Source organism: Pan troglodytes, chromosome 11, assembly GCF_028858775.2.
Source record: "Pan troglodytes isolate AG18354 chromosome 11, NHGRI_mPanTro3-v2.0_pri, whole genome shotgun sequence".
In the NCBI taxonomy this organism is placed as follows: Eukaryota; Metazoa; Chordata; class Mammalia; order Primates; family Hominidae; genus Pan; species Pan troglodytes.
In genome coordinates, this window is record NC_072409.2 from 67,823,735 (window position 1) to 67,847,329 (window position 23,595).

General features: G+C 34.7%; 1 protein-coding gene across 16 annotated transcripts in view; it reads left to right on the plus strand.

Annotated features, from left to right (window-relative positions):
• Window positions 1-23,595, plus strand: part of VPS13A (vacuolar protein sorting 13 homolog A) — a 239,659-nt gene that overhangs the window by 163,169 nt on the left and 52,895 nt on the right. For all 16 annotated transcript variants that reach the window (XR_010148689.1, XR_010148692.1, XR_010148694.1 and 13 more), the window contains 10 exons: window positions 90-236; window positions 3,829-3,957; window positions 4,685-4,818; window positions 11,013-11,142; window positions 13,104-13,336; window positions 16,410-16,563; window positions 17,376-17,522; window positions 18,046-18,127; window positions 19,016-19,085; window positions 20,221-20,326. Coding sequence is in view for 10 of the 16 variants with exons in the window: in XM_016960977.3 (XP_016816466.1) it covers window positions 90-236; window positions 3,829-3,957; window positions 4,685-4,818; window positions 11,013-11,142; window positions 13,104-13,336; window positions 16,410-16,563; window positions 17,376-17,522; window positions 18,046-18,127; window positions 19,016-19,085; window positions 20,221-20,326 (1,332 nt within the window). In the remaining 6 variants the exon portion in view is untranslated. The remainder of the gene's footprint in view (window positions 1-89; window positions 237-3,828; window positions 3,958-4,684; window positions 4,819-11,012; window positions 11,143-13,103; window positions 13,337-16,409; window positions 16,564-17,375; window positions 17,523-18,045; window positions 18,128-19,015; window positions 19,086-20,220; window positions 20,327-23,595) is intronic.

Genomic DNA, 23,595 nt, shown 5'->3' on the forward strand with positions numbered 1-23,595 from the left:
TATTTTAAATGTTTCTATTAACTACTTAATTAAATTTTATAAAGATGTTATACATAACAGTTTTTGAGCTGTTAATTTTTTTTTCTTAGGTTGGTGTCACTATAGACCTGAGCAGTTTTAACATTACTAGAATTGTGACATTTACCCCTTTTTATATGATTAAAAACAAAAGCAAATACCATATATCAGTGGCTGAAGAAGGAGATGATAAATGGCTCTCTCTTGATTTGGAGCAGGTGGGTAGATGAATTTCAAAAATATACCTCTTTGGATTCTATTTTCTCCTTGAAGTTAGATACCTAAAGTCACCATGTAATGTTTTAACTCTCCCCTTACTCCAATTTTGTTTTAGTTTCATGAATCTTTATTGAATATTTGTGCCCTGCTCTAGATAGATGGGAAGGTTCAATTTTTAATAATTAGGTAACTAGGAATGCCCAGCTTGTTAGGGGAGGTAGACGTTTAACAATTACTAACCACTTTGGTTAAATACAGCAGCCAAAGACTAGATAAGATGTAAATGCACCAAAGAGAAGGAAATTACTTATTCTCTCTAGGAAGCTATTAGGAATGCTTTCAGAGAGTAGGGTAAGCCAGACTCTTCTTCAAGTTATTTGAGGAGAGTAGTAACTTAGAAGTGAAATTTTGATTTTGTGCCATCATTAAATCTTTGAATAAGAGTTTTCTGAATGACTGACAGAGGTTGATGGAATATTTTATTTTTGAAGAACTTTTATTCTAAAAGTTAGGATTAGAGAAGTTTTTGCTCTTTCTATTCATTATTCCTTTTTGCATACAAAACCGTCCTTGTTGGGATTATTCTTGAAGTATATTCTTTAGAATTTCTTTTAGGGCTGGTTTTGAAGGTAAATACCATCAGTGTCTCTAGAAAGATCTCTCTGGCGGGAGGGACAATGATCGGGATATAAACCCAGGCGTTCCAGGGGGCAACGGCAACCCCCTTTGGGTCCCCTCCCATTTATGGGAGCTCTGTTTTCACTGTATTAAATCTTGCAATTGCAAAAAAGAAAAAAAAGAAAGAAAAATCTCTCTGGCTGCCTTCAGTCTTCTCTTTGTCTTTGATGTTCTGCAGTCACACTGCTATATGTCTATATGTGGTTTACTTTTTATTTACCCTTCTTGAGGTGCTTTACCCCTAGATCTGTGGATTAATGTATTTCATGCTTTCTGTAAAATTTGCTACTATTGTTTCTTTAAATATTGCCTCTCCTCCATTCTTCCATTTTTTTCCATCTAAGCCGTTAAATCAGACATGTTGGACATTCATACTCTATCCTCCATGTCTCTTAATAGCTCTTTTATATTTTCCAACTCTCTTTGCTTCATTCTGAGTAAGTTCTACTTGGACATCTTTCCTTTTTTTTTTTTTTTTTTTTTTTGCTTTTGCTGTGTCTGAACTACTATTTAAGTCTTCAACTGAGTATTTGAATAATTATAGTTCATATTCCCAGAAATTTCACCTTTTTTCAAGTATATTCATTCTTTCAACAAATATTGTTTATTTTTTATGTGACTTGCAATATAATAGTTAAAGCCACAGTAGTTAAAGCCCATCTTTATGTAGTTTACATTTTAGTGGGTATAAGGGGAAACATTAATAATACCGTAATCAATTAGTATATAGTATGTTTCAAAGTGACAAGTCTAATGTGGGAAAGTCTGATGTAGGATAAGGGACATTGAGAGTTCGAGAGCCAGGGGTGGTCTCTAATTTTATGTAAGGTAGTTAGGATGGGACTCATTGGAGTGACATTTGAACAGTGCCTTCGAGGAAATGAGAAAGTTAGCAATTGTCGAGAGCTCAGCTGAGGAGGAGAGAGCTGAGCTGCCAGGTGTCGGAATAGCTGATTAAGACAAGCCACAATGAAAGTAACAGTCAAACCTTTAATCACTTACTGTGATAGTACAGATTGAGCATCCTTAATCTGAAAATACGAAATCAAAAATGCTCCAAAATTCGAAATATTCCAAAATCCAGAACTTTTCAAGTGCCACCATGATGCCACAAGTGAAAAATTCTACACCTGACACTTTGTTTTTCACTTTCTTAACTGTCATTTTTTTTTTAACTGTTAAGTACTTATGTGTGAATAAGTGTAAGAAAATGATTGTTTATTGGTAACACAAATTGAGAGTCAGAAATGATGGTGATGCCACACAACCACAGATTGTCAACATGGGTGGTTGAGATAGTGACACATTCTCTTTCTGATGGTCCAATATGTACAAGTTTTGTTTCATGCACAAAATTATTTAAATATTGTATAAAATTACTTTTGGGCTATGTGTATAAGGTGTATGTGAAACATAAATGAATTTTATGTTTAGAGTTAGATACCATCCCCAAGATATCTCATCATATATATGCAAATATTCCAAAATCCTAAAGAAGTCCAGAATCTGAAACACTTCTGGTACCAAGCATCTCGAATAGGGGATACTCAACCTGTGTAAGCAGGAGGTTAAATCAGAGAAAGCACAATTACCACCTGTGCTGGAATGGCACTGGACAAGGGTTAGGTGGATCAGCACAAACATGGGGATTGTCTCACCGTCTAGGAAACCTTGAACAAAGTGTCCGGCAGTTTTATGGACCTGGGGGATGGAGTAGGACAAAGCGGAGGAGCTAGGAATGGAAATATGCTGAGCACTGAGAGTAGACAAAAAGTGTCTTCACTTTTTGTGAAGTGACTATACCCTTGTTTTAAACTGATCATCTGTGTTCCAATTCTCAGCTCAGGTGCTCCCTTTCCCCCGATAAAGAGGTCCTGCAGGAGCTCCCAAGGAAGGCCTCTGCCAAAAAGCTCTCATAAAGAGCTTCCAAATGAAGTGCCTGGGCTAGGAATGCAGGCATGGATAAAAGCTTTGGGACACGGTTGCTTGAATCCTTAAGACTGCAGTGCCCTGGCTGTGCACAAAGTCAGGTTATATTCCTAAGCATGTCTCATATCTAGTTTCATTAATTCCATTTTATGGTTGAATAAAACTGTCTTTAACAAGCTAAGACACTTAGCTCTAACAACCAGGTTCTGCTACATTGTCCTCAAGTCATGTGATGATGATCAGGTATCACACATGAGCAGTCTCATTGAAATATATGAAGGGATCAGTCTGGTCAGGGCCTAAGATGGAGTTGACTTAATAGCTTACAGACAAGGCTGGTTCTTCATTCTTTTTCTTTTAGCTCTGTTTCCAGATTCTTTTGTCCAGTCTTCTTTCTAGTACCTTGACTATCTCCTATTCTTTCAGTTTGGTTTCCAGATCACTCATGTTGAAGTTATTTCGTACAATTCTGAGCTTCTTTCCTACTCTGAACTTTGAATACTACTTTTACTTTTTTACCCTTATTTGACAACCAGATGCTAGATTTAATACTTGTTTTGCGTACTTTGATTTCTGCCTAATTTCCAGATAATGTTCATACCTGATTTTGATTTTTAGTAACTGAATGTACACTTGTTTTAAGCCTGATCATCTGTGTCCCAGTTCTCAGCTCAGGTTTCTTGCTGATTTTTCAACCCTTCTCTGTAAGATCATGACCACATTAAAGTCTCTTTTCTCGCCAGCAGTTCACTTACCATAGCTCTTCAATTTGCTATCCACTGCTTCTTGAATGCATAGTGCTGACAAGTGACAATCCATCTTCAAGTTGAAAGTTTACAGCTGTTTAAACAACCCAATAACTAGAGCAGTGTTAAAACAGGTTTTTTTATAGTTTAAGTCTATTCTGATGGGAATATTAAGATGATTTATTTATTTATGGTGAAATCTGTTTATTTTTATAAACATATATAATGTATATTTTAGTGTATCCCCTTTTGGCCTGAGTATGCTTCTAGTAAACTTCTTATTCAAGTCGAAAGGAGTGAAGATCCTCCCAAAAGGATATATTTTAACAAGCAGGAAAATTGTATTCTATTGCGTCTAGATAACGAGGTAAGTTTTTTTTTCTTTTTTGCATGTGTCATTAGGAAAGCTAAAATATCCTGACTAGTATTGTATTTATTTTTTGTATCAAATAATTACTTCTGTTGATTTTTCCCCTTTCCCCAAAAACGAACAAACATTTCTTTTTGTAGAAGGAAACAGAGATCTAAGATAATTTAATTGTTAAATTAAATTTAGTTGGGGCCGGGCGCGGTGGCTCATGCCTGTAACACCAGCACTTTGGGAGGCCGAGGCAGGTGGATCACGAGGTCAGGAGATTGAGACCATCCTGGCTAACACGGTGAAACCCTGTCTCTACTAAAGAAATAGAAAAAATTAGCCGGGCATGGTGGCGGGTGCCTGTAGTCCCAGCTACTCGGGAGGCTGAGGCAGGAGAATGGTGTGAACCCAGGAGGTGGAGCTTGCAGTGAGCCAAGATCGTGCCACTGCACTCCAGCCTAGGCGACAGAGCGAGACTCTGTCTCAAGAAAAAAAAAAAAAAAGTTAGTTGGAATGCCTGGAATACTAGAATATACCACATCTGGAATGTCACCTATCTGTAATACAGTGATTGAGATTATAGATTTCCAGAAATGCAGTACAAAATTCTGAATTGTTTTCTCAGTCATCCCCAAAATTAAATTATCAAGTTATGAATAGTCTGTTCTTAAATGTTATTAGTTAATATTCTTGGGAAAATGATTACATTAAAATGTTTTCTTTTTCTTTCTTCTAGCTTGGAGGTATTATAGCAGAAGTGAATTTGGCCGAGCATTCTACAGTTATTACATTTTTAGATTATCATGATGGAGCAGCTACATTCCTCTTAATAAATCACACAAAGAATGAACTTGTTCAATACAATCAAAGGTAAGATTATCACAAATACAGTAACTCTTGATGGTGTAAGTCTAGATGATGAGGCACAGTTTTTTTTTTATAATTTCTTAAGAATATAAACACTGATAATAGCATTGTAGCTATGTAAAACAGTGTTCCATTAAAAAATGTACTTGAAGCATGTAGGGGTAAAACTGACTTGATGTCTACAATTTATTTTGAAATGCTTCAAAGAAAGAAAAATGGAAGAGCTGAAGCAAGTGTGGCAAAAGCTTGTTCATTGTTGACTCTGATGAGGAGTCTGTCAGAGTTTGTTAGGAGTCTCTGAATTTTGTCTATTTTTGAATTTTTTCATGTGTTTAATATGGTGTAAATATGTAAAATTTCAGATTTTTTTTTCAAACAGTAGGTACCCTCTTGTTGAGCTGTCTTGGGGAAAGGACTGCTTCCTTAAAGGCTATAATTGAATCTTCGTGGTTTAGGACTACTCTTCAACATTATTCATTTTTATTTGCTGTTATATCATATCTTCTTAGTGCCACTACAGGTTATGCAAGTTTCTGATCCTCTACTTAGTAGTTCCAGGCTGTCTTGAATTTATTTTGTTTCCTTTCTTTCTTTCTTTTTCACCTGTTACTTTTCAACAAGCACATATTTATCATTGCACTTCCACTTTCCTTCCACTGCTAACTGTACAACTTCTAATCGTTGATTAAAATCAAACAGACATTGAGTAGGGACCACAGGGCTGGACTAGCAAGTACCTAAAACTCGTTTGGGGTAGCATTCTCTCATCTATTTAAGATGTTAAGAAAGAGGGATGCCTGTTTTTTTTAATTATCCATATTATAAAAATAATAAGTTGTTTCTAAACATGTGTGCAAGTGTCTTTTTAATATAATGACTTCTCTTCCTTTGAGAAGATACCCAGTACTGGGATTGCTGGATCAAATGATAGTTCTGCTTTTAGTTCTTTAAGGAATCTCCATACTGTTTTTCATAGTGTTTGTACTAGTTTACATTCCCACCAGCAGTGTGAAAGTGTTCCCTTTTCACCACATCCATGTTAACATCTATTTTTTTTAAATTTAAATTATGATCATTTTTGCAGGAGTAAGGTGGTATCTCATTGTGGTTTTAATTTGCATTTCCCTCATAATTAGTGATGCTGAGCTTCTTTTTATATGTTTCTTGGCCACTTGTATATCTTATTTTGAGAATTGTCTATTCATGTCCTTAGCCCACTTTTGATGGGATTATTGTGTTTTTGTTTTTGTTTTCTTGCTGATTTGTTTGAGATCCTTATAGATTCTGGATATTAGTCCTTTGTCGGATGCATAGTTTGCAAATATTTTCTCCCATTCTGTGCGTTGTCTCTTTACTCTGCTGATTATTCCTTTTGCTGTGCAGTAGCTTTTGAGTTTAATTAGGTCCCATTATTTTTATTTTGTTGCATTTGCTTTTGGGTTCTTGGTCATGAACTCTTTGCCAAAGCCAATGTCTAGAAGAGTTTTTCCAGTATTATCTTCTAGAATTTTTATGGTTTCAGGTTCTACATTTAAGTCTTTGATCGATCTTGAGTTGATTTTTGTATAAGGTGAGAGATGAGAATCCAATTTTATTCTTCTACATGTGGCTTGCCCACGATCCCAGTACCATTTGAATAGGAGATAGTCAAAGTACCAGAAAGAAGACTGGACAAAAGAATCTGGAAACAAAAGAGCTAAAAGAACAAGAATGAAGAACCAGCCTTGTCTGTAAACTATTAAGTCAACTCTATCTTAGGCCCTGGCCAGACTGGTCTCTTCACATCTAGTCCCTTCACTAGAGTAAGGTGTCCTTTCCCTACTTCATGTTTTTGTTTGTTTTGTTGAAGATAATTGGCTGTAAGTATTTGGCTTTATTTCTGGTTTCTCTATTCTGTTCCATTGGTCCGCATGCCTATTTTTATACCAGTACCATGCTGTTTTGGTGACTATAGGCATTGTAGTATACTTTGAAGTAGGATAATGTGATGCCCCCAGGTTTGTTCTTTTTGCTTAGTATTGCTTTGGCTATGAGGGCTCCTTTTATGGTTCCATATAAATTTCAGGATTTTTTTTCTAGTTCTGTGAAGAATGTTGATGGTATTTTTATGGGAATTGCATTGAATCTGTAGATTGCTTATGGCAGTATGGTCATTTTCATAATATTGAATCTACCCATCCATGAGCATGAGATGTGTTTCCATTTGTTTGTTAAATTTAAACTTTTAAATAAATATTCCCTTCTTATGTAATCTCCCCTGTCATTATCCTAGTTCAGTAACCCTCCATTTCTTATCTATTTGAGTAGATTTTTATGCGTTGTTTTGTTTTGTTTTGTTTTATTTGAGTGGATTTTTGTTTTTTGTTTTGTTTTGAGACAGTGTCTCAATCTGTTGCCCAGGCTGTCGTGCAGTGGTGCGATCCAGGCTCACTGCAGCCTCCACCTTCCAGGCTCAAGTGATTCTCATGCCTCAGCCTCCCAAGTAGCTGGGTTTACAGGCATGTGCCACCATGCCTAACTACATTTGAGTAGATTTTTTATCTATCTCTATATATCTAGTCTTATCTTTAGTAAATCTCCCATTTTCCACTAGAATGAGTTTTCTAAAATAAGAAATATAATCATATCTCTCTTGTTTAAAGTTTTTCTTTTTTTACCCATTTCTTTAAAAATATACTTCTAGGCTGCCTTTCTAAACATTTATCTTTCTGTGGCCTAAATCTTACCCTATACAAAGTGAAGTTTTTTTTTTTCCTGAATGCTCTGGGTCTTTCCATGTGTTTTTACCTGAATAGGTGTTTCTTTCAGCTAGAAAAATGCCATTCTGTAATTATTAAAAAATCAAGAAACAACAGATGATGGCAAGGCTGTGGAGAAATAGGAACGCTTTTACACTGTTGCTGGAAGTGTTAATTAGTTCAACCATTGTGGAAGACAGTGTGGTGATTCCTCAAAGACCTAGAACCCGAAATACCATTTGACCCAGCAGTCCCCTTACTGGGTATGTACTCAAAGGAATAGAAATCATTCTCTTATAAAGATAGATTCACACACATGTTCACCGCAGCACTATTCACAATAGCAAAGACATGGAATCAACCCAAATGCCCATCAACGATAGACTGGATGAAGCAAATGTGGTACATATACACCATGGATACTATGCAGCCGTAAAAAGGAACGAGATCATTCCTTTGCAAGGACATGGATGGAGCTAGAAGCTGTTATCCTCAGCAACAAGAACAGAAAACCAAACACCGCATGTCCCTGCTTATAAGTGGGAGCTGAACAATGAGAACACATGGACACAGGGAGGGGAACAACACACACTGGGGCCTGTTGGGGGCATGGTGGCAGGGAGAACATCAGGATAAATAGCTAATGCATGTGGGGCTTAATACTTAGGTGTAGGTTGGTAGGTGCAGCAAACCACCATGGAATACATTTACCTATGTAACAAACCTGCACGTTCTGCACGTGTATTCTGGAACTTAAATTTAGGAAAAAAAAAAAAAATGCCATTCTATGTGATCCCTTCCCTTGCCACCTTAATCTATGTACCCCAGTTTTTGATAGCACCTTTACATATGTAGATTACAGCGTTCGTCACATTGTGTTACTTTCTTGTGAGTTTGAGACATGTACACACAGATAGTGAATAGTCTGAGGACTATGGTTAGTTTCCCTTTTCTTGGAATTTTCATTGCCTGTCCCAGGTAGTCCAGTACATTTTTGCATAAGGAATACTCTGCAATGAATTAAACAGATTAAAATTTGTATGAATTAAGAGCATTTTTAAATATTTTTAAACCAAATTTATTTGCTAATCAACACATTTACATTTGATGTTTTTTTTCATGGAAAAATGAAGAGTATGATTTTGTTTTCTCCTCCACATTTCCTTCTCTTGGCTTTTAAAAAAATATGGATGTTATTTCCTGCATATAAAAGTAATAGTTGTTAAATTACTGTTTTAAAAAATACTACAGAAAAAATGTGAAAGAGGACCATAATCCCTGTAATCCAAATACTGTCAACATTTTGGTTCATTGCTTTTCCTTTCCTTTCCTTTCCTCCCTCCTTTGTTCTCTCCCTCCCTCCCTTTCTTCCTTCCTTATGTATCTCTCACATTTGACAGCTATTGTGAGCATATCAATTTGCTTCAAAGCACAATTTTTTTTTCTTTCTAACTTTTATTATAGGTTCAGGGGATACATGTGCAGGTTTGTTACATGGGTAAATTGCATGTCACGGGGTTTTGGTATACAGATTGTTTCATTACCCAGGTAATAAGCATGATACCCAATAGGTAGTTTTTCGATTCTCACCCTCCTTTTACTCTCCACCCCCAAATAGGTTCCCGATGTCAGTTGTTCCTTCTTTGTGTCCCTGCAAAGCATGATTTTTACTGAATGCGTGATATTCTATCATTTAGATGCTCTACAATTAAATAAATACTTAATTGTTCAGAATTTTTATTTCAACTTTTATAATTTTAGAATCAGTTTATCTTCTTTTTTTGTTGTTGTTTATTTGTTTTTTGAGATGGAATTTTGTTGTTTTGCCCAGGCTGGAGTGCAGAGGCGCGATCTCAGCTCACTGAAACCTCTGCCTCCCAGGTTCAAGCGATTCTACTGCCTCAGCCTCCTGAGTAGCTGGGATTACAGGTGCGCGCCACTATGCCCAGCTAATTTTCATATTTATAGTAGAGACAGGGTTTCACCATGTTGGCCAGGCTGGTCTCAAACTGCTGACCTCAGGTGATCCACCTGCCTCGACCTCCGAAAGTGCTGGGATTACAGGCATGAACCACCGCGCCCAGCCCAGTTTATTTTCTAATAACGATCCTCAACCCATTTGTAATCATTGTAATAACTAGTTTATAATTCCTTACCATATTTTTTTGTAGTATATTGTCTTCTAATGATTTTTTGGAAAATACATATTCTGTTTCAGTTATGGATAATTCCTTTTTTGTTATTGAAGGTTTCGATACATTTAAAATCAATTTTAAGATTGAAACAGTATCTGCTAGCTTACCCATAAAAAATTGTAATGCTTTTTTACCTTTTCTTCAACCTCTTTCCAAATTCTTACTTTCTTGTGAATATAATTTGGGATGTTTTCAACCAGATTAATATAAAATGGTTAGCTTTTCAAAATATGTATTATTTCATTCAAGGCCCTTTTGGTATTTGCATTGATTTTAATGTTTTAACAAAAAAATGACTTTCTTAAACTGGTTTAATTGTTCACTACAGGTTCCTCAATATTTCTATATCCTAGTTGTTAAAATGTTGTTCTGAGTTCATCTCTAGCTTGGTTGGAAAAAGTCTGAGTTATTTTTTTAGTAAAGATTTGTGGATAGTGTTATGCTATTGCTTGTTCGAAATGTCTTATTCTTACAAATTTATGACAATTTGACATAAAATTTTAAGTGATAACGTTTTTCTCAAAATTGTATAGGTATTGTGCCATTGTTTTTTGATATTAAACATCATTGAACTGTGAGAGTAACACTTTTATTTTCTTGCGAGTGACTATGATTTTCCTAGATATGTGTTAGGGTTTTTTCCCCCCTATTTTCTTACAAAGATATGTCTAGAATGATACTGTTTTCATTTATGTCTGATACCCAGTGAAGTCTTTTAAATCTGCAGAGTTAATTCCTTCTTCTACTCAGAAGAGCTATATTTTATTACTTGTTTGGTTTATAACTTTTGTAATGTTTTTTTCTTTCTGAGCATCTTTTTGTGAGTCAACTGAATTTCTTAGATGTGTATTTCATGTTTTGTGATTTTAAAGAATAATTTAGTTACTTTGTTTTTGCTCTAGTAAGACCAATACTTAGGAAAGAGTTACCAATTAAATTATCTTAGAATTGGTATAAATAGGGTAAAATAGTTGGAATAATTTTCCATGATTAATTTGTATTAAAAAATTGACAAAACAGTTTTAAAGACTTGAAGACCTTTATTTCCTAAGTAGAACATGTATTTTCTAAGTGGGAAAATAATGAGAAATATTCATTAGTGAACCCTTTTTTAATTGTATAAGGTAAGAATTTCAGCCTTGTTTTAATCAGAACGATCACAGATCTCAGTGAACTAAGAATTAATGAAGTATTATTTTAGTTTTTTTTTAATCTCTTCGTGTACTTGCATTTAATTTAACGCGTATTTTTGCTACTGTGTCAGTTCTCTCAGTGAAATAGAAGATTCCCTCCCTCCTGGTAAAGCAGTGTTTTATACATGGGCTGATCCGGTGGGCTCTAGAAGGCTGAAGTGGAGATGTAGAAAAAGCCATGGTGAAGTAACACAGAAGGATGTAAGTATTGGGTTATTATGGTGTTCCCAGCAGCCTTTTTTAAAAAAGGTATTTGGGCTGGGTGCGGTGGCTCACGCCTGTAATCCCAGCAATTTTGGGAGGCTGAGGTGGGCCAGGAGTTGGAGATCAGCCTGGCCAATAAGGTGAAACCCTGGCTCTCCTAAAAATACAAAATTCACTTTGGGAGGCCAAGGCAGGTGGATCACCAGGTCAGGAGTTTGTGACCAGCCTGGCCAATATGGTGAAACCCCGTCTCTACTAAAAATACAAAAATTAGCCTGGCATGGTGGCGGGTGCCTGTAGTCCTAGCTACTAAGGAGGCTGAGGCAGAAGAATCGCTTGAACCCGGGAGGCAGAGATTGCAGTGAGCCAAGATCACGCCACTGCACTCCAGCCTGGCGACAGAGCAAGACTCCGTCTCAAAAAAAAACAAAAAAACAAAAAACAACAGTATTTGATTTTCAGCCTTCCTAGTTTTAAGGACTTTTTGTGGCCACACTTCTGAAAAACTGCCAAACGTCTTCAAAATAGTATTCAAGTATTTACTTAACCAAAAATGTTTAAAACCAAAAGTAGTCTTATTTTGTTTACATCATTTGCTTCTACTGTGTTATAAAGAATAAAGTTGTGTTTAGAGAAGTGCTTTCAGCATTCACCTGAAAAACAAATATGTTCTCTGCATTGACAATCATACTAGGTAGATTTAGCTTCTGTAAGGAACATTTAAGGATCCACTGAGTGAACTAAAACAAACTTATTTCTGAGTGGCAAGCTATGATGATAAAGTTATGTGCATATATTTTCTGGTAACATTTTAAATACTTTCAGAAAACTTTTAAAAGTTTTTAATCCTTCAAGATTCATCTTAATTTGACTCCTGATGTTTTTTTTTCTTACCACTGGTGATTTTTTCTTCCTGCTTATCAGTAGGTGGTATTTTCTCATTGTCTTTCAGTGCTGCTGTTGAGGAGTCTGCTGTGGGTATTGTTTACATTGTATTTAAGAGGATTGCCTATAAGTGGCCTTTCAGTTTTAAAAATTCATGACTATTAGATTTATTCAGGAAAAAAATATTGTACTTTGATATAAAAATAGTCTTATTCATTTGATCTGTTGATTAGTACTTTGCATATTTATATCATAGTGATAGTTTGAACCTTATAAAGATAAATCAGACATTCACTGTAAAATATTAGAAAGACTTCAGTGAAATAAGTTAGTCTTCTTGATTCTCAATGTGGTTTTAGTGATATACATATATATACTTAGGAAGTATTATAAGTAACGTAAGTATCCCCAGATAATTATTTTATGGTAACAACTCACAGTTTTTAATTTCTGTATATTGTAACGTGAAGGTATACTATATAGTAAAATTTTCTGAAAATCAGAATATTAACTAGAAATTAATGGCTGAATATTAATTATGAGAATTTGCTATGTTTATCTTGTCATTGACCCTCAAAACCCTGATATCAGCACATTTATGTGAGATTCCTGCAGAAATAGCCTCATGATGAATATACATGCCTTGTAGAACATACAATTGAGATACAAGATATTTTTTATCCTGTTTGATTCAGCTATGAAAGGAAATGTGAATTTCAGACTGAAACAACTTTTAATACATATCACATTGCTGTAGTCTTAGAATAAAGCAGAAAAAAATACTTTGTGTTACAGATTAGCCTACATGGGAAGGTTCAATTTTATTAAAATGTTTAAATTAAAAAGTAAACAATTGGCCTGTCTTTATGAGTAATAATTTTATAACAGATAACATCAAATGATTTCAATAATGTAAATTTGCAAGTATTCTACAAATATTAATTCATTTAGTTGCCACTAACCCCATGAAGTAGGTGCCATTAATAGTCTCATTTTATAAATGTGAAATCTAAATTTCATGTTCTTTGGGACCAAATTCTAATTTTTTTTTTTTTTTGGTGGTTTTATTCTAGGATATGATGATGCCTATAGATTTGGGGGAAAAGACAATATATTTAGTTTCATTCTTTGAAGGTTTACAACGCATTATTTTATTCACTGAAGATCCAAGGGTATTTAAAGTAGCATATGAAAGTGAGAAAGCAGAGTTAGCAGAGCAAGAAATTGCAGTGGCATTACAAGATGTTGGAATTTCTCTTGTCAACAATTACACGAAGCAAGAAGTAGCCTATATAGGCATTACAAGGTTAGATGCATTAAATTTTGGATACATTTAAATGATCAGTTTCTAATTGTTAAGAAATTGTTATTGTAAAATCTCAAATGATTTAGTTTCAGTTTTGTGCTTTTGACTATTCGTTGATACTGTGGTAGTGCTAGTTTTAAATGTGCTTGAGGGAATTTTTTGCCTTTTGAAATAAAGATATGGCAGAAATCAAATTTATAAACTCCTTATTATGTTAATCCTTCCACTTATCTAAAAAGTTATATTTATTCAACTTGCCAAAAGTATGTTTTGCATATCATACAAAATGCTTAGTTCATTTTCCATTACCATCTAGCACAGTTCAGGGTGCATATGCTGTAGCTGTTGGAGGATTAACATAGACAATCACTTTCTAATTTGACCTTGGAACTTTAAGATCTAATAAGATCTAATAAGGTGATCACTGTATTTATCATTTCTCGTATAAGACATCACCATTAAATCTTTTATCTCTCCCTTATGTCCTTATTATTCCTATTCATAAACAGCTGTTTTAATTTACATATATTAGTGCTTAATGTGAGAATATTTCTTCTGTATAACCAGGATAATGTAATTTTAATCCTTTTCTTGAATTAAATTCTTGAATATATATAAAGGTATATGATAGAGATGTAAATTTAGTTTTCTATGTACATTAATCTATACGTGTCCCTGACCTCTTATTGAATTGAATCAATGCCATTTTAAAAGGAATATTAAAATCTATATTCTTAAGAATTTTTATTCTCAAAAAATGTTTTTACTATTTAAATAGATCAAATACACCATAGATTTTTAAGACCTTTAGACCTATTATATGTTATCTTCTAAGCTAAGTGATGTTAATGCAAAGATGAATAATACATGGTCTCTACCTTTCTATTTCTTAAATGAATATAAGTTCTATAAGGAATAAACAAATAGAATGCTTTAATAAAATTAAACAACTTAAATATTTAAGTAACATATGAAAGTAACATATGAAAGTGAGAAAGCAGAGTTAGCAGAGCAAGAAATTGCAGTGGCACACTCTATATCCTAGATAACTATTTTATACCTGTCTCCCCTTAAACCCCCATTCTGTCAGCTTACTACCTTGCATTCCACTTCACTGAAAAAATTGAACCCATCAAAAGCAAACTTCCAGAGACCCATCTCACCCCCCAATATCACAGCTTGCTATCTACCAGCGTTTGCATACTACTTGCTGTACTGACATACTCTCAAGAGTTTACAGTAGATATATGTGCTCCTGTTTAAACAGATTTTTCTCTACTTTTGCACTGTACTTCATTTCCTCTTACCTACTTGAGGGCATTGTTCCAGCAGTCCTCTTCTTCGTCTCTCCTAAGTCAACAGCTTTTGGGTCTCTACTGAATTGTTTCAGTGTTACTTCTCTCAACATAAAAAATTCTCTTGAGCCTACTTTCCTTGCTACCTGTTGCTCGTTTCTTTCTTTGCATTTATAACCAAACACCTCAAATGTACTGTCTGTTTCAAAGGAACTTAACATATCCTGTGTTCTCCAACTATTTTTCATCCATTTTCTCTTTAACCACTCCAAACAGGGTTTTGCTTTCAACACACCATGAAACTGGTTTTGTCAGCATTACCAGTGACCTCCATAATGCCATATCCAGTGTAGAATTATCGGTCTTTACTTAATAACATTTAACACAGATCCCTCCTTGATGTAGTTTCTTTCACGTGACTTCCAGAATACCTCACCATCTTGGTTTTTCTTCCTATCCAGTCTCATTCATTGGTTCCTTGTCTTCTCTCAGCTGCTTACATTGGCTAAATGCCTTGAGGCTCTTAGACCTGGTCCTTTTCTCTTGTGGATTTCAGTTTTATGATTTCAAATACTGCCCAGAATTTCTCTCTTAGGTATGTCTTCTGTCACACCTGTCATCTGACCTTAAGACTTCATATATCCAACTGTGCATGCAAAATCTCTATTCAGATATCTAAGAGACTTCTTAAACTTCATATGTGTACACTAAACCTTTTATTTCCTCCTTCTACCAAAACTCCAGCTTTCCAATCAGAGTTAATAAAAAATAGCTCCTTCTGGTTATGCAGCCCAAAAATATTGAAATTGTCTTTGATTCCTCTCTTTATCTTACACCCCAGACCTAATTCATCAAGAAGATCTGTGCTGGTTCTACCTTCAAAGTGCACATAGATCTGACCACTTTTCTAGTATCTCACTGTTAATAGCCTCATCAGGGCCATCACCATTTTTCAACTGGCTTACTGTAGTACACTAACAAGTTTTCCTGCTTCTAATCTTGACTCCACTCTTTTTTCTTTCCATCCACTTCAACACAGAGTGTATTCTTAACGAAATGTAAGTCAGATTATGTTGCTAGTTGTCTTATAACCGATCAGTGGTATCTCATCTCACTCAGAATAAAACTCCGAGTCTACAGTGGTCTACAATGCTTTACATTATTTGGCCCCCCACTATAAGTCTTACTTTATTTTCTATTCCTAATGTGTTCCTGACATGCCAGCCTCCTTGCTCTTCTTCATATACTGCAAGTGTACCTCCTGCTTTAGCTGGCCTCTCTACCTGAAATGTTTTCCTCCTCTTGTCTGCTGGATAATTCTCTCAGCTCATTTAAGGTTGCCAAAATCTCACTTTCTCAATGAGTTCCCCATTGACCACTCTAATATTGAAGACCCCACCACTTTACATATTGCAGTTCTCCGGATCCCCCTTGCCTTGTCTACATTTTCTTCTTTCAAAAGCATTTTCACCTCCTACATATTAAATTTTACTAATTTATTTTGTTTACTATTTATTTTCACTCCCCCACTAAAATGAAGCTCCAGAATGACAGAGATGTTCACTGATAACGGCTGTAACACCTAGAATAGTGCCTCAGTAGTAGCTTAATAGGTAGTAGTTGAATGAATTCATGTTTTTAAATTTGTAATATGCTCACTTGTAATTGAGGCTGTTCTGAAATTTTAATGAAGGTATTGTAATTCATGTAATAAACCAGTTAAAATAAATGTTAATAACTTAGTATTAAATACTATGATTTTTGCTTTCTTAAATAAGTTCTGATGTGGTTTGGGAAACAAAGCCCAAGAAGAAGGCAAGATGGAAGCCAATGAGTGTAAAGCACACTGAGAAGTTAGAGAGAGAATTTAAGGAATATACTGAATCTTCTCCTTCAGAAGATAAGGTTATTGAGTTGGACACTAATGTTCCGGTAATATTTTTAAGTACTGATGTGAAGTTTTAATTTTTTGTCTGTTGTAGTTCGGTGAATCACTAGTGAAATTTAAGGAAAGTTTGGCTTCTTTATAAAACAAAATAATCCTGTCATACATACCTTGTATAAAATGTTTTAAAGAGGTGTTTATCTATATTAAGAAATCAGGCTGGGCGCAGTGGTTCACACCTGTAATCCCAGCACTTTGGGAGGCTGAGGCAGGCGGATTACTTGAGGTCAGGAGTTCGAGACCAGCCTGGCCAATGTGGCAAACCCTGTCTCTGCTAAAAATACAAAAATTAGCCAGGCATGGTGGCAGGCGCCTGTAATCCCCGCTATTCAGGAGGCTGAGGCATGAGAATGCCTTGAACCCAGGAGGTGGAGGTTGCAGTGAACCAAGATGGCCCCACTGCGCTCCAGCCTGGCTGACAGCAAGACTCTGTCTCAAAAAAAAAAAAAAAGAAAAGAAAACTTTCTTTTAAGATACTAGATGCTAATGATCTGTTCTTTGGGTTAGCAGGAAACTTAAAAATGTTTTAGTTTTTCACTGTACTTTCTTTAAATATTTTATTTTTCCTTTATTCATTTTTATTGTGGTAAATTTTAGTACATTTATGTAAAAAGTAATGCAGTGAAGCTTTGTAAGAATTATATGAATATTTATGTGAATTTTATGGACATGGGATATTAAGATCTAAATCTAAACTAATACAAATATGTAGCTTACTGTTTTAAAAAGTTTTTGGCATTAATTTCTAATTCTAGTCATTTATAGATAATTTTTTCATTTGGGGGGACATATTTTTCAGGTTCGCCTAACACCTACTGGTCATAACATGAAAATTCTGCAGCCGCATGTAATAGCTCTACGAAGAAATTATCTTCCAGCATTAAAAGTGGAATATAACACATCTGCACATCAATCATCATTTAGAATTCAGATTTACAGAATACAGGTAAGTCTTTCTGAAAATATAGGCAAAATTGTATTCTAAAGGAATGCAATAAGAAACCAGATCTATTCCCATGGTCTGCTTTATCTAGTATTCAGTTTCAATGTTGTGCTAGCTTTTTTTTTTTTTTTTTTTTTTTTTTTGAGACAGAGTCTCCCTCTGTCGCCCAGGCTAGAGTGCAGTGGCAGAATCTCAGCTCACTGCAAACCCTGCCTCCCAGGTTCAAGCGATTCTGCTGCCTCAGCCTCCTGAGTAGCTGGGATTACAGGTGCCCACCACCATGGCCACCTAATTTTTGTATTTTTAGTAGAGACGGGGTTTCACCATGTGGGCCAGGCTGGTCTCAAACTCCTGACCCCAGATGATCCACCCGCCTCGGCCTCCCAAAGTGCTGGGATTACAGGCGTGAGCCACCGTGCTTGGTCACTGCTAGACTTTTTTATTCTTTTTGTTCCTCAAATCCTGTTATTCTGGTCAGGTTGTATAATTGACATATTAATATACTGATGTGTTTTTATTTTCTTAGGTCCAAAATCAGATACATGGTGCTGTATTTCCCTTTGTGTTTTATCCTGTTAAACCTCCAAAGTCGGTCACCATGGATTCAGGTTTGTTTTTAGATTTCCATAAAAGCAGTTGTATTAGCTATTTGATTTACTTTACTATAAAAATATGAAGTGAAACCATTCTTGGGTTTAATTTTTATAGGATAATTGGAAAATTAAACTGCTTGAAAAAGGACCAGCAAGTACGATACACAACTAACTTTGATAAGATTTTGAGTGAATCTTGAAGAAAAGATTAATTAGAAACATATATTGAAATTTTTAGAAATACTAATTTAAAAAGCAGATAATCTGTAAACCTGTGATTTAAAAACCTTTAAAGCCTTTGAATGAACAATAAGGAAGTTCAAATCTAGAGTGTTTTCTAACAGCAGAAACTGTCCTATGTTCTCCAAATAAGAATAACTGACAAGTCCTTTCTACCCTTTTCTTTCCCTTTGCCTTTCTTGTTTCCTGCATATCCCTCTTCCCCCTACTTTCTCTTCCCTCCTCACTACCCTACTTAACTTTCTTCTCCCCTTGCTTTCCCACCTCCACCCCACACCACTTCTTCTAAACTATCCTGGGGGGAGTACTCTTTATAACTCGCTCAGAAGCTTTTTGGCCAGTATAATGCGTAAGCCCTTCCACCTAGAGGTCTGGAGCAAGTCCCCAGAATCTGTTTTCACAAAGTTTCCCTGATGATTCTAATGCATACTTCTAAACTGCTAATTGTAGAATTAGTTATCTTCAGAGTAACTATAGATAGTTTTAAAAACAATGCTAGTGTCTGAAATTAAGATTGTAGTAGATTTTGCCAATATCAGTAATTTTAACTGATATTTATTATTTAGTAAATGATTTAATTTTCCATTGTGGTGTATATTGGAAGAAAATGCCTAGCTTTTGCTTAAAGCATCATGGGAGTAATTATATTTATAACCTTTACAGCACCAAAGCCCTTTACAGATGTCAGTATTGTCATGAGATCTGCAGGACATTCCCAGATATCACGTATTAAGTAAGTGTCTTAATACATTTCTTGTATATTTATTTAATGTTTGATTTAAATATATGAATTGTTTGTACTCTTTAAATGTTAGACAAGTCAAAGATTTAAGCATAAAATATTAATTATAAACGTCAAATAAAAAAATATAATGTTGTGGCTCACGCCTGTAATGCCAGCACTTTGGGAGACCTAGACAGGCTGATCACTTGAGGTCGGGAGTTCGAGACCAACCTGGCCAACACGGTGAAACCCCAACTCTACTAAAAATACAAAAATTAGCCAGGCGTGGTGGCACGTGCCCAGAGTCCCAACTACTCAGGAGGCTGAGGCACGAGAATCGCTTGAACCCAGGAGGCAGAGCTTGCAGTTAGCTGAGATCACACCACTGCACTCCAGCCTGGGTGACAGAGCAAGACTGTCTCAAAAAAAAAAAAAAAAGAAGAAGGCTCTGGATGAAATACATCTAGGTATTTATAATCATTGTTTCTGGATTTTGGATATTTTATTATTCTCTTGTATTTGTATTTGTTTTTTGTTTGGGGTTGTCTATAATCATATATTGTTTTGAAAAAGGAAAACAATAATATTTTCGTCTTCACTCACTACCCATTCCAAGAAACAGAAGATGGACTGAAACATCTATGTAATAATCTCCTGTCTAATTTCCCTTACCTTGTCACCAAGATAACCTATCTTTATTTCCTTGCTGTTTAAAATATAGTTTTATTGTTCATGTGTACCTAAACATTATGCCTTTTAGTTTTAATTTTTTTCTAATTTTTAGAAAATTGTTTCAGGCCGGAAATAGATGTTGGGACTTGCTTTTGTTCATTCAACATTTTTATTAAAATTTATTCATTTTGTTGTATGTAGCCATAGTTTATTCATTATCACTAATATATAATATTCTGTTTTATGACTCTGTATGACAGTTTACTTATCTGGTTCCTCTTTATGGCCATTTTCATATTTTGACTTTGTTGCTGTTATTAACAATGTTCCATGATTTTTTAAAATTTAGTCAACTAAATAGTCCTAAGTTTCAAAGTTCTAATACTGATCTCATACTTTTTTCTCATCTAATTTTTGTAATACAGTTGTTAATTGATGATTTTTAAAAAATGTTTTCTACTTTGTAATACAGGTATTTCAAAGTATTGATTCAAGAAATGGATCTCAGGTTAGATCTTGGGTTTATCTATGCTTTAACAGACCTTATGACAGAAGCTGAGGTGACTGAAAATACAGAGGTAAGACTTAAAATAATAACATTTGATGGAAAGGATTAGGGAAAAGATATTATTATAAATTTTTAAAGGTATTAAAATGACTTTGTTGCATTTAAAAAATACAATTAAATAAATTTTATTACTCTCTTGTGGTACATACCTTTTTAGAAATCTTATTTTCTGATGATAGAAAATTAGCAAACAGGAGGAAAGGCTTGGGGTGAATAGCAGGGAGAAAAGGATAATTTGTCATGTTCACATCACTTTTTTCCTCTTTTATTTTCCTGGATTACTTTGGCTTTGCTTTCACTTTAATAATTTAGAAATTTAGGGTATGTCCAGGATATTTAATGGGAGAAAGGATAGGAAAATTAAAAGGTGGTATCATCTGGGTGACTGGAAGACCATAAAATCATAGTTATAAAGTGGGTCAGATATAGTCTGTTTTTTACTTGCCCTCATAGATTCATGGATGGAGAAAGAGCAAATTAATAACAGTCTATTGAGGTATAGATCACATACCATACATTTCACCCATTTAAAAGATAGGGTTCAATGACTTTTAATGTATTCACAAAGTTGTACAATCATCATCACTCTCTAATTCTGGAACATTTTCATCATCCCCAAAAGGAACTGCCTGTGCAGCCACTGATACACTTTGTGTCTTTAGGTTTGCCTATTCTGAATATTTCATACAAATAGAATCATACACTGTGTAGTCTTTTGTGAAGGGCTTCTTTGACTTAGCATAATACTTTCAAGGTGCATCTATGTTGTAGCATGTATCAGTACTTCATTCCTTTTTATGGTTAAGTGATATTCCATTATATGGATGGGCCACATTTTGTTTATCCATATATCTGTTAATGGACGTTTGGGTTGTTTGTTTACACATTTTGGCTTTTATGGATAATGTAATGAATACTTGTGTACAAGTTTTTATTGGACAAAAACTTTATTAAAAGTCTTAAACTATTTAAACTTAATCACCATGTGATTAAGCAATTCCAATCCTAGGTATATAGCCAAAAGAAATAAAATTTATTAGGAGTGGAATTGCTCAATCACATAGTAACCTTATATTTAATCATTTGGGACTGTTAGGCAGTTGTGCAAAGTGCCTCCACCATTTTACATTCTTACCAGAGCATATGAGGGCTCTGATTTTTCCATATTATCCCCAACACTTGTTACTATCTGTCTTTGATTCTAGCAATCATAATGGGTGAATGTGAAATAGTTTGTTATTGTGGTTTTGACATGTAATTACCTGATGACTAATGATGTTGAGCATCTTTGATATGTTGATTATCCTTTAATATGTTAAGTAGTTAATTTGCATATCTTATGTGAAGAAATGTCCATTCAGATCCTTTGCTTATTATTTAATGAGTTATTTGTCTTTTTTCTTATAAAAGTTATTTGCATATTCTCGATACAGGTCTCTTATCAGATACATAGTTTTCAAATATTTTCTCTCATTCTGTGTGTTGCTTTTTCACTTTCTTGATGTTGTCTATTGAAAATCAAAAGTTAATGAAGTTCAAATTATTTTTTATTTTGTTGCTCATGCTTTTGGTGTCATTTCTAAGAATCCTTAGCCAAATCCAAGGTCATGAATATCTTACGTTTTAAGAGTTTTAAAGATCTAGCTCTTATGATTAGGTCTTTGATCAATTTTTAGTTCATTTTTGTATATGATGTATAAGGATCCAAATTATTCTTTGGCATGTTGCTATCCAGTTGTCCTATTACCATTTCTTTAAAAGACTATTTGTTCTTTGAATGGTCTTGACACCCTAGTTGAAAATCAGTTAACAACACACATGTGATTTTATTCCGTCGATCTGTGCATCTGCCCTTGTGCATTGCACACTGTCTTAGTTATTGTTTTGTATTAAGTTTTGAAATTGGGACATATGAATCTTCCTACTTTGTCCTTCTTTTTCAAGATGGGTTTGGCTGTTCTGAGTCCTTTGAAATTTCATATGAATTTTAGAATCAACTTGTCAGGTTCTTCAAAGAAGTCAGCTGGACATCTGATAGAGACTGCATTGAATCTGTAAATCAATTTGGGAAGTATTGCCATCCTAACAGTATTAGGTCTTTCAGTCCTTGCACATGACATGTTTATCCATTTATGTAGATTTTTAATTTTTTTTAACAATGTTGTTTTTCAGAGTATAAGTTTTACATATTTTTCGTTAAATTTATTCCTATGTATTATATTCTTCTTATAGTATTATGAATAAAATTGATTTTTTAATTCCATTTTTGGATTGTTCATTGCTACTGTATAAAAATGCAGTTGATTTTTTTATACTGATCTTGTATTTTGCACCCCTACTGAATTGTTAGCTCTATTTGTTGTTCCGTATATTCTTTTGGGATTTCTATACATAAGATCATGTCATCTGAGAGGAGAGGTAGTTTTACTTCATTCTTTCTGATCTGAATGCCTTTGTTTCTTCTTCTTCCCTAGTTGTTGTGTCTAGAAATTGGTGACACATTAAACAGAAGTGCCAAGAGCAGACATTCTTCTTTTGCCTCTGATCTTAGAGGGTAAATTTTCAGTCTTTGAGTATGATATTGACCGTGGGTTTTTCCTAGACATCCTTTTTCAGGTTGAGGAAGTTCTTTTCTTAGTTGGTTGAGTGTTTTTAATCATGATTATATATTTTGTCATTCTTTTTCTGCATCTATGGAAATGATTGTACACTTTTTGGATTTTGTTCTATTGATATGTTTTATTACATTAATTTTTTTTTTTTTTTTTTTTTTTTTTTTTTTTTTTTGAGACCTAGGCTCGCTCTGTCTCCCAGGCTGGAGTGCAATGCTGCAAAAGCAATCTCAGCTCACTACAACCTCCGCCTCGTGGGTTTGTGCAATTCTCGTTTTTCAGCCTCCCTCCCGAGTAGCTGGGATTACAGGCGTGTGCCAAAATGCCCAGCTAATTTTTGTAATTTTAGTAGAGACAGGGTTTCACCATGTTTCTGTGTTTTTTGTTCTGACCCCAGGAAAACTCCTATTTGTCACTTTCTCTGATTTTCTCCTGCAAACTATTAGGTCTGCAGGTTAGCCAGTATCTTCTGTAAGTCAATGACTTTCCTTTTAGTTGTCTTTCACCACATCTGCTGTTTCTGAGAGCCCTTAGGCTCGAACTGCACTATATGTTATAAGTGAAATTAGTTCCTTTGGGAAGAGATTAATAGTTACCTGTTTTAAAACCTACTTTCCCCATCAGCAAAAATCCCTAAACCAGGCCTCTGAAGCTGGCGGTGGGAACA